Source organism: Telopea speciosissima, chromosome 2, assembly GCF_018873765.1.
Source record: "Telopea speciosissima isolate NSW1024214 ecotype Mountain lineage chromosome 2, Tspe_v1, whole genome shotgun sequence".
Classification (NCBI taxonomy): domain Eukaryota; kingdom Viridiplantae; phylum Streptophyta; class Magnoliopsida; order Proteales; family Proteaceae; genus Telopea; species Telopea speciosissima.
Genome location: NC_057917.1, coordinates 52,474,426 through 52,486,039, shown reverse-complemented (window position 1 = coordinate 52,486,039; position 11,614 = coordinate 52,474,426). Strand labels below are relative to the sequence as shown.

Genomic DNA, 11,614 nt, shown 5'->3' with positions numbered 1-11,614 from the left:
GCTATTCCAATGAAAAAATGGGTAAAACTAGAAAGACCTATTAGCACTGTAGGCGTTTTTGGAAAACCAACAGCTATCAGGCGGCAGTAGAGCACAAATTAGTACATCTGAATCCATTTTGTGCTCCATTTTCTGTTTGGTGATTATTTCTAGTGTACTGGTTGGCTTCATGTTTTTTTTTTTTGTGAAAAAGAATGCTGCAGACAGTGTCGCCTATGACCTCTCACATGGGGCAGTGAAATGACCACCCTGCTCATCCTCTTGGGTGTTCGTGTGTGCCCTCCCATTGGCCCCCGCACCATATAGCTTGGCAACAAATCCCTCCCCCTCCTCCTCCTTTTTCATAACTTAGGATCTTTGTTTTAAGTTTCGTACTTGGTTCTCTATTGCACAATAGACTTGTGTGGGAAAGAAGAAAAACTTGAAGTGGAGTCGAACCAAATCCAATCCATTGACAACGTGTAGGGACAAGGCACAAAGACATGTAGTTATTTCGTAAGAGGAATAATTTCTCAAAAAACAAAAAAATTCCACATGGCAGGTTGGATGGAAAATTACAAGGCTAGAAAGATCAGTGGATGGGTTGTTACAACTGTGAGATAAGAATTGGTAACGGCTGTGAGTCTGTGACCAGGTGTTCTGTACAGGTGGCTAATCACATGCTGCTGTGTTATCAAAAATACCCCAGGTCATGTGTAATACCCTCTTCTACCCATCCAAAGGCCCTAGTCAAGTGATTTTCCCTCGACCATGGCTGAAGGAAAACTCTATCCCAAAATAAAACTTCTAAAAAAAAAGTATTCCGTTGCATGGGTGAATGAGGAATCCCTTCACCACTACCACTTTGATTAGACTATAGAGGGGGTATTTTCAATTAGAGGGTCACATCATCAGTGGTGAAGGGATTCTTCATTCTCCACAATTGAAGAAAAACTTACTTCTGTATTTGGTATGCATTCTTAGTATAAATTTTAGATCTAGAATACATATTTGGTATGCATTCTTAGTATAAATTTTAGATCTAGAATACATCCTCAAACAAGAAAATTGAGAAGAATCAAGTTTCAAAATACGTTCTAGACTCAAAATCTATTCCTAGAAAGCTTACCAAATGCAACACATCCTTGATTCTTGAAAAATGATTAAAAGGTGAGTGTCTGAGTGATATTAGAGGGAGAGGAATTTTTTTCGTGTACTGTTCCCTGACCGGTGTAGCTCCCTAGTTCCTCTCACAAGAGGAGGGTGGACCCCACCTGGGCAAACTATTAGATCAGGAGCTCCGGGTGGGTCCCACCCCCCTCTTATGAGAGGAACTAGGGAACCGCACAGGTCAAGGAACCGTAGACGATAACGACTTAGAGGGAGAGTGCAATTACTTGCTCATCCTTGAATTTTTTTACTCTCAGCCCGAATAAAATGGGCTAAATTGGGTCCCAACCCGATCGGGCCTAAAGATTTGTCGAGTTGAACTGACCAAGCACAACCCCTATTAGATGAGGGCAACATAGTAATTTTAATGTTAAAGGGCCATTTTAACCTAAAGAGCCAGAACCCTAACTCTCATCGCAAGATTATATCATTCGTGATTCCACACTCCATTATAAACCTGTGTTGTTGAGAAAAATCTGTGTTCTTGAGGAAGGGGAAGGAGATTCGTCGCCGCCATGAAGTACAACCCAAGGGTCTCAAGCTCCAGGCGGAAGTGCCGAAAGGCACACTTCACCGCCCCTTCTAGCGTTCGTCGGGTGCTGATGAGCTCCCCACTCTCATCGGACCTGAGGAACAAATATAGTGTCAGGTCGGTTCCTGTGAGGAAAGATGACGAAGTACAAGTTGTAAGAGGAACCTACAAGGGCCGAGAGGGTAAGGTGGTTCAGGTCTACCGTCGCAAGTGGGTCATTCACGTTGAGCGTATCACTAGGGAGAAGGTTAATGGATCTACCGTCAACGTTGGCATTAACCCTTCCAAGGTCGTCATCACCAAGCTCAAGCTTGACAAGGATCGCAAGGCCCTCCTCGATCGTAAGGCCAAGGGCCGCGCCGCCGACAAGGCCAAAGGCAAGTTCACCGCAGAAGATGTCGCCGCCGGTGCTGCACCCTCTCTCCAAGAGATCGATTAGATCGCTTTAGCTAATGTTTCTCTTATTTTTGTTTCATGTGGTTTAGGAAGTAAAGTAATAGTTTTGAGCTACTCAAATTTTGGAACATTTTTGGTTAATTACAGTTTTACCATTGTGCGGATTTTGATAATTGATTACTATCCTATTGCATTTTTAATAATGGCGAGTATGGGAATGATTTCAATTTGTTTGCATCAAATATTGCATACTATTTTGAATTATCATTTTAACTAGGCTACTCACATAACCCTAGCTTTGCATTTGCTCGTTTCTGGTTGTTTATAAGTGACACAGTTCATGAGTGCCTGCATTTTTGTGGTTCTAATTGATTATATTGAAGCTACAAGACCGGGTCTTGGAAATCCCCTATAAAATTTCACCAGAGGTCAGCAGTTCTAAACTTAAACTGATGGGTCTAATGCTATACTTCCATGGGCTTTTCAGTCATAAGCTCTGTGAATTTACTGAATGTGAAGTGATGTGGAGTTGAATATTACAGACTCATTTTGAACTTATCATATGCTAATGTATAGAAAATAGTGTAGTTTTGGTTATTATTGCGTATGCTTAAAATGATATCGTGGTGGTTGGTTTGAGAATCTAGTAAGATTTGTAGGATTGGATCCTTGGATGGTCATTTGCCCATTTCTGGTTTCCTATAAATGACATAGTTCATGAGTGCCTGCATTTTTGTGGTTCTAATTGATTATATTGAAGCTACAAGACCGGGTCTTGGAAATCCTATAGGATTTCACCAGAGGTCAGCAGTTCTAAACTTATACTAATGGGTCTAATGCTATACTTCCATGGGCTTTTCAATCATAAGCTCTGTGAATTTACTGAATGTGAAGTGGTGTGGAGTTGAATATTACTGACTCAGTTTGAACTTGTCATATGCTAATGTATAGAAAATAGTGCAGTTTTGGTTATTATTGCATGTGCTTAAAATGATATTATGGTTATTGGTTTGAGAATCTAGTAAGATTTGTAGGATTGAATCCTTGGGTGGTCATTTGCCCGTTTCTGGTTGCTTATAAATGACATAGTTCATGAGTGCCTGCATTTTTGTGGTTCTAATTGATTATATTGAAGCTACAAGACCGGGTCTTGGAAATCCTATAAGATTGCACCTGAGGTCAGCAGTTCTATACTTATACTGATGGGTCTAATGCTATACTTCCATGGGCTTTCAATCATAAGCTGTGTGAAGTGGTGTGGAGTTGAATATTACTGACTGAGTTTGAACTTATCATATCCTAATGTATAGAAAATAGTGCATTTGGGTTATTGTTGCATATACTTAAAATGATATTGTGGTTGTTGGTTTGAGAATCTAGTAAGATTTGTAGGATTGGATCCTTGGCTGGTTGTATGAGTGCAGATCTCTCTCTTGTATGAGCCATAATTTTAGGATGCTGCATTGATGGGACAGTTTGATAGCTTATGCTTGGGATCATTAAATGTATTTAGGGTAAAGGAACTGCATGATGCCATTTTGGTTCCTTTGCATGCTCCCTCACAAATGACCATGGGCACACACTCTCTCTTAATTAAAACCCTCTATTGTCGAAAATTTCCCCTCCCATTGGCCCCAGATTGCAGACTGGTATCGTATGGAACTCTCCCTCTTGCATAGTTGTGAAGGCTGCAGGGAGACCATACCCTTTTTGAGGGTCCAAAATCAAGGCGAAACCATCAAGGCTGCAAGGCGCCCAAGGAGCCTGGACGCCTAGGTGTCACCTAGATAACTATGCCCTCTTGTGTTTATCTTGTTCCAAGGATTGCATGAGAAATCATCTATTTCCAGATGTTTTGTTAGTTTGGGAATTTGACTAGTCTAGATTGAAGAGAACCTCTTATAGGAGCTGTAGGTTTTATATCCTACCTGGATTTTTCTTTTGAGTACTTTCCTGTTAGATCTTCAATCTACAGGACTTCTAGATTGGGTTGATTTGAGATTAGTACCCATCACATGCACATGCCCTAAGGACACATTTGACAGGATTTTGCAAAATAACCTTGATCGTTAATTTGGAATTGCTTCAGACCTTAACTTACTCTTCTTCTAGGAGAATCTGTGTGTAGAAATTATGTAGTGTTTAATTTGTTGGTTTCAAAAATCATGATATCTCTTGGGGAAGTCTTCTCAATTCCATTATTAGAGATTGTTGACATCATTGAGGTGACTCATTATAGTTTCCACCTGAGCCTTCGTCCATCAAACCTAAACTGTTGGTAGAAATTGTCCGGGGAACCCAGAGGATGTGAGCAATTGTTGGGTCTTCTGTTCTGATGTTGGCTGTGTATATTTATGGTGTTTTCCAGACCTGTTGGAAGAAAGGATTTGTGCACAGAAAATATTTGCCATCATACAGGATTTATGTTTATGTGTCAAAGTATATGCTTTTATGGTGGAAGGCAACTAGATTTGGGTGTGTTTACTGGATATCTAGAAATGGAGGACTCCCATGTTGTGGGGCTAGATATTTGTCTCTGAGAAACATCTGATCTATTTGAAAATCAAGATATTGCAATTTCTAAGCAAACTCTTTGGCTGAGGAGGGGTGTAGCAGTTAATCCATTTATATTAGATTTACCCAATAGTGGGTGCTGTTAGTTTAATTTTATTAATGTGAACCTCAATTTTAGGAAAAAGAGGAAGTTGTGCCCTTCAGGAAAAGGACCATATGGGCTTCTACTTACAACATGGATTTCAAAAATTCAATAATAGTGAATTGGAGGAGCAATTGGGATTTTACCATTGAGAAAAAAAGTAAATGTATTTGTGGAGTGATTTAAGGTGTGTGACAATTCTGTGCTCATATTATGTCGGATTTTGGCTATCACGCTCCCTCCACCTGTCTGATTTGTTTGTTTCAGTTGTATTTAATGAGGTAATCTACTTAGGTTAGTGGGGGGATAGGTGTAACTTCTTTTGCAACGGCAGTATCCCAGCGAGCAGGAATAGGTGCTCTGATCACCATATATGGCAATGGTTAGAGAAGCATTATTAGTTGCAGTGACAGTTCTATGTGCAAGCACCAGAGGTGTTTGGACCTGCTGTATATCCTTGAGTTTTGATCTAGTGTGATAATCAGGATTCAGGAAGTGTGGTGAGCATGGGACTGCGGAGGCTAGGCACCTGCACAAAGGGTTTCAAGAAAATCAACTAGAAGGGATAGGAGATCAATGAGTTTTTGTATTTCCCTTAATCATCTATGGGGATTATATAGATTGCTTGTTATTTTTATCAAGTTACTATATCAGAGTTGTTCTTTCCGTCCTGATGGTACATCAACAACAGCACAACAACAACTACTACTACTCAGCCTAACTGTTATGAAAACATCATTGAGGAAATATAACTAAATTGTCAACACTTTGTTAGTCCCATCAATATTAATATTTGTCCTTTTCCCTCAATGGTGAATTGATCACTTGCTATCCGAGAGGATGGAATAGAAGAGAAGTAATAAAACCTGCTATGGCTGCTGCATAACCTCCTTTAACTGAAGGGTTTCATATACCAAAAAGATGAGTACATAGGAATTATGAAAGTTTCATCTAGGACACCTGTATCTGTTGCATTTGGTGCATATGCACTATTTTAGAATTAGTTGGAGCTAATTTTGTTCAGAGGTTGATTCAAATAGTGGCACATGATAAATGCCTTGCAGCATTTGTTGTGGTGATGCCACTTAAGAATTCTTTATATTGGCAACATGGATGATGAATCATGAATCCTCCTACATGCATTAGTACTATATTTGACATTGATATTTCAAACTCCATGTCTATGCGATTATTGTATGAGTATGTTATGAGTTCTTATTGCAAATTACTTGGTTTTGACTTGTATCTAGTCTTGCACATATCATGGGTTTCATTTGAGGAAATCGAGGGAAAATAATCCTCTCCAATTTCTGAAAGTGTGCAGTGAGGCAGTGCTAGGTTGAGATGTCAACACGTGACAGTTTGGTCATCCAACAGTCCGAGTTCATTGACATACACCATTGGATGTCCGAGCTGCCAGGTGTTGACATCTCCACCTAGCACTGACGCACTGCACACAATTAGGAATTGGAGAGGATTAAAATCCGAAATCTAGTGCATGTGTCGGCTGTCTGTTCACCTCTCTGTTGAGATTTTTGACTTCTCTTTGCATTTATTTCCACTCATTTTCGTGCTTGTTTGGTGGAGTAATTTGAGTTTCAAAACAGCACACTTCCTGAATGCATCCAAAGTCTTGTTTCTTGTCATCCCACTTTGATCTTGGTGCATAAGAAGCTTAGTGATAGAGAAGGTCCTAGTTGGTTGCTCAAGGAGGATAGAATTCCTTCTGAAAGTTGTTTCTGTCAGATCTTTCTCTTATTCAGTTAATCTGCTTTCATTTGAGGTTTGAGGGGTAAAGCTCCTTTGTTTAAAGATTGTTCTTTTGCCGCCCAATATGATATAGTTCTGGTTTCTTGCAGTGCACCCAGGAAAAGCTTTTTGTCACACCTAAAATATCTGCCATGTGGCAGTTTAATTGGAATCCAAATTTTGTATGCTTAATATCAAATTCCCGCCCAATCAAGTGTTTCAAGTGACACGGTAGAGTACTATGGTAAGATTACAGTAGTGGTTGGAACGTGGGAGTACCAATAGGTGTGCCGCGTCGGTGCCCAGTACTTGGGAGTGTTGATTGAATTAACCTTCTTGTAGTTTGACACGTTTAATCTAGACCATCCCTTTTCTATCCACTGGTTGGAATAGTTACTATCACTTATACAAGTGATTGGCAGGCTAGGATCCCTTCCTTAGTAGGTAACACAAAGAGCCTCTTGTTAAGATGTTAAGTTTTGAGAGAGGGAAGAGGAAATAAGAGATTGGGATGGTTTGCAACCCATGTGTAGAAATTAAGAGGACCTATTATTGAAAAGGGAAGTAGTTTTCTGTCCGGAAGTGCTGGCGCAAGCACGCTTGTTTTGAGCCCTTAGAGAAGGCCTCCTAGCCTGTTACTCCACAGCATCTCCTGTGAAACCAAAATCACATCCCATTAAAGCAATCATGCTCCAATTAACAATTATAAAGGCTTGCTCACCCTGGCATACGATTGGGCAAATCAAAATGAGCTACTATGATGATCAATGTAGAGTCCAAGACAAGGTAAGTCAATGGATCTAAAGGCTTGCATTGGATATAATGGGAAAGAAACATACTACAACAGATCACACTGAAAAACCATTTGTTATGTACTATTGGGAGGTTACCCGAATGAAAGAGGGAGTAACATCACTCCAACAGGGAGAAGCAAGACTTAAAGCCTAGAGCTCCTGCAGCTCAGATCCGTTTAGTAATATCACATGATAAGAAAATGTGTCATAAGCACTATTACAGTAAACAAAACACACAACCCATAACAAATACCACATTCAACCAATTTAGATTTCACAGGTAATCCAATTTCGGGTGGATATTAACCTTCCAAAGAAACCTCCACTATACAGAAACCCTAGAAATTCTGAAACATTTTTCCGAAGAAAGCTGGCAACCGATTTAGTAGAAAAACATCCGGAGTTAGTTAAAGCATAAACACAAGAATAGATAAAGCATACACAAGAATCCTGTGAGAAACGAACTAGGGAATTTAATGTTCCATTGATTTCCTAAAACAAGATCTTTAACCCGCCCTTGTAATGGATAGATGGCACTACAACTACAAGTTAAAGAAATGCCGAAATTCGGAAAAAGTAGGGAGGGATCTAAGGGTCAGTCCAAATATAAATAAAATCCCCAATATCTATTTTCTTGTACACCATTTGTATAAGAAGTAGGGGAACACTCTTATGCTATTCCAGTGCAGAAGTACTCAGTCTATCTCTCTTTGTTAAGAGTGGCTGCACCTCTTAGGCCTAGACCTCTCTTGTGGTTTGGAGCACATACTTCTCCACGCCACACATGCACATGCCTTACTCTTTTTCCATTATCTCCTACTTATTACAGAAATTTTTTGGGAAGAAAACACGTCATCCAATAAGTGGGGATGGAGGCTGATACAGATTTAACTACCCCCCCCACCCCCTTTTTTTTTTGTTTTTTTTGGTTCTGGTAAGTACTAACACAACTCTTCCTTCCAACATGGGTTAAGAGGCGACCTTTCCAACCAGGAAGCTTCTCATCCACCCAATCAATGATGAATCGAAGATGTTTAGTCCCAAGTTTTCCTTTCCTCTCTTGGGTTCCGTTTGTCTGTTACAGGTTACAGCTAAACTGTATTGGAAGGAAAGCTGGGGGGAAGGATTTAATTAATTAATTAAAAGTAGAATTAGAATAAAGGGTTAATAGTTTTACTTTTCCAAATAAGTATGTGAGATTAAGAGCTAGAACCTTCTGCAAGCTCACCCCTTCCCTCCGTTCTTTGTGCAGTGCAGGAGGCAAGAGGCAAGAGGCAAGAGGCAAGAGGCAGTAACTCGCACTCCCACATGGACCCACTAGCTCCTCAACTACCGGCGGTGGCGTCCGCCACCCATCTCGCCTACCCGGACTCGGTGGACTCGTCTCCCCGGTCTCGCAACCTTGATTCCTGGGACGAGCCTCTCCCTTCAATCCCTGGCGGCTATAAACTGCGCCTGATGTGTAGCTACGGCGGCCATATCGTTCCCCGCCCTCACGACAAGTCCCTCTGCTACCTGGGCGGTGAGACTCGAATCGTGGTAGTGGAACGCCACTCCAGCCTTGCAGACCTCTCCGCTCAGCTCTCTCGCAGCCTCCTCAATGGATGCTCCTTTGCCCTCAAGTACCAACTCTCTAAAGAGGACCTTGACTCCCTCATCTCCGTTACCACCGACGAAGATCTGGAGAACATGATTGAAGAGTACGATCGCACCACCACTTCCTCCTTGAAGCCCTCTCGTCTCCGCGTCTTTCTCTTCCATACCAAGTTCGAAACCGCCGCCTCTGTCGGCTCTCTCCTCAGCGATTCCAAATCGGAAAACTGGTTCTTGGATGCCCTCAACGTTGCTGGAATCCTGCCGAGAGGAATGTCTGCTGACGCTGGTTCCGTTAATTGCTTGCTGGGTCTGAACGATGTTATCCATGTCGACCCGTCTGCTGATGGGGAGGCTCAATCTGATTCCCTGGGTGGCAATAACAAGCAGGTTAATAAATCTGGGCCAGATGTTCAATCGCTGTCGGATTCTCCAGTGATGGAAACCAATTCATCTTTTGGTTCAACAACTTCTTCGCCTTCTATGTCTAATTTGCCTCCGATTCGGGTTCATGTTGAGGATGGTGTTCGCTTGCATGATCAAAAGGTTGGGCTAGAGGAACATTTCTCGCAGCTGAGCGTCGCTGCTCCGCACAAGCAAGAGGAGGGTTTTGTTTCCCTGACTTGTCCGCGACCTGTTCCGACCATCGTCGCAGCTGCAGCAATGGCGCCAGCTGTTACGGTTAACCCAACCACTGTTGCTAGTGAAAACTCCGGCCGGGTTTACTCGGACGATGAGCGATCAGATCATGGAGCCCCTGTTGGTTTCCGGAAGCTGCCACAGCCGCAATTGCAACAGAGGATGGGAGTTGATTTACCTTCCCCAGATGCAGCTGCAAGGTATCCTCAATCTCTCTGCTTCTTCTCTTCTTAGTTCTTTTTATGTTTGTTTCGATTTCTCCATTTCTATATTTCTGAGGGATTGGGATGTTAAATTAGATTGATTCAGTTTTTATTTGATTGGAAACGATTCTGAATTGTTTCAAAAATGTTGTAGAGATGCCAATTCTCGCCCGAAACCAGTGTTCTATCAAGATCCAGTCGCACCTGCATCTCCCGCTAGAGACAACAGGGTCCCTGCGATTCCTGTTGATCCGAAAGCTAACATGTCTGATCCAAGCTATCGGATCCAGATGCAGCAACAGCAACTTCAGGATGCTGGGTACGTCTTGCCTTCACAATTGGATCATCACCAGCAGCAGCAATTCATCCCGGCAGGCACGCATTACATCCACCATCACGCCACTGGACCAGTACCCGTCTCTTCATACTATCCAATGTATCCTTCGGCGCAGCAGCAGCAGCAGCTCCATCACCAACTCGATCAGCAGCAATACCCAATGTATTTCTTGCCTGTTAGGCAACCACAAGCTTACAACTTGCCTGTTCAATCCTATGTAGGCGACACTCCAACCGTCCCATCTAGTCGAGCCTCAACACCACCCAACCCTGCCATGATCACTTCTGCTGCAGCAGCAGCTTTCAAAGAGTCCGCTGCGCCTGTTTATCCCCCCATGACCGCAACTCCTCCTGCTAAGCCCGAATCGGCAGCCCATGTGTACAGAACGGCTGCCACAGCAGCTCCACCGCTTATTCACATGCCTTCGGATCAGCATCAGCAGCAGATTTTGGGTTACCATCCGATGCATCACCCGTCTCAGTCGATCGCCGTTGCTGCTAACTATGCATACGAAAACACCGATCCTGCGCACTCTCAGATATACTATACTCAGCCTTCAGCCTCTACATTGGCTCATCAGTATCAAACTATGACCGGAGCAGCATCAGCAGTGGTATCTGAGGCTTCTGCACAGTTGCCCACAGACAACTCTAAGCAGCATCAGCAGAAGATTAGATCTTCATAACCATTGTGAGTTATCCATCACTGATCGCTGATGAAGGAAAGAAACAATTTTGGTAGGGGATGGATTTTGGTAAATTTTTGTACTTTATTTCAATAATTTTGTTTTGAGTGTCTGGTTATTGGTATTGGTTTGTGTTAGAAACTCTTAATCTGTCTGAGATAGGAACTAAGTATCTGTGATAGGGAATAAGGAAGTGGGTCATCGTCTCTTTATTTATTGTATGTTATGAACCATGAATGTGATGCAGGTCTTAGGAAGAAAATATAAGTTGGTCAATGGAGATAGGAGATATCTAGATTAAATTTCTCCATTAATATATGTATACCAGAAATGGCTTTGAATTTCTTATCCAAAGCAAAATAGGATTCTTTAGCCCATAAATTAGACATGTCTAAAGTGTATGATAGGCTTAGAATGGGGCTTCATTTGATCAATCTTTGAATTTCTCGGGTTTAATGATCACTGTTGCAACATACTCTGCAAACTCTTTGCTTGCACATTCTCTATTACACTCCAGGGAATCTACTTCAAATTTTTTAAAGCCTCTCGACTTATTTGACATCTTATTGCATGAATCATCTGATCCGCATAAACATGCAATAACTCGGGTAGCTGCATTAATGGAATCCAATTTATTGCATACAGATTTCGGAAACAGGAAATATGACATTTGATAAGTTGGTTCGGAATTTAGGCCAGATTTAATGAGTATGGTATAACCGGGCTTGAGATGGTATATTGCACTTCCAGTCCGCTAGTGACTTCACACTTGGTGTAGCAGATGATTGAAGCTCCGGGATTTCGATTTAAGAGGGAATAAATGCGAACCAAGATATTCGGTATCAGATTCCATTTCATTCATCCCCCAGATCTTTTAATGA

At 41.9% G+C, this 11,614-nt stretch overlaps 2 protein-coding genes across 2 annotated transcripts; both read left to right on the top strand.

The window, feature by feature from the left end:
- The first annotated feature begins 1,635 nt into the window (after nt 1-1,635).
- On the top strand, nt 1,636-2,274 carry LOC122651989 (60S ribosomal protein L26-1-like). Its single transcript, XM_043845600.1, has one exon. It carries the CDS (start codon nt 1,665-1,667, stop codon nt 2,118-2,120), a length of 456 nt encoding a protein of 151 aa, XP_043701535.1. The 5' UTR covers nt 1,636-1,664; the 3' UTR covers nt 2,121-2,274.
- A 6,293-nt stretch (nt 2,275-8,567) lies between these two features.
- Nucleotides 8,568-11,075, top strand: LOC122651988. Its single transcript, XM_043845599.1, has 2 exons — nt 8,568-9,708; nt 9,866-11,075. Exons 1-2 carry the CDS (start codon nt 8,585-8,587, stop codon nt 10,731-10,733), a joined length of 1,992 nt encoding a protein of 663 aa, XP_043701534.1. The 5' UTR covers nt 8,568-8,584; the 3' UTR covers nt 10,734-11,075.
- The last annotated feature ends 539 nt before the right edge of the window (nt 11,076-11,614 follow it).

Excerpts from the sequence above, each read along its gene's own strand:
- LOC122651989 (XM_043845600.1), top strand. The coding sequence starts at position 1,665 with ATGAAGTACAACCCAAGGGTCTCAAGCTCCAGGCGGAAGTGCCGAAAG.
- LOC122651988 (XM_043845599.1), top strand. The coding sequence starts at position 8,585 with ATGGACCCACTAGCTCCTCAACTACCGGCGGTGGCGTCCGCCACCCAT. Across the intron at positions 9,709-9,865 it reads TCCCCAGATGCAGCTGCAAG|AGATGCCAATTCTCGCCCGA; the intron begins GTATCCTCAATC and ends AAAATGTTGTAG.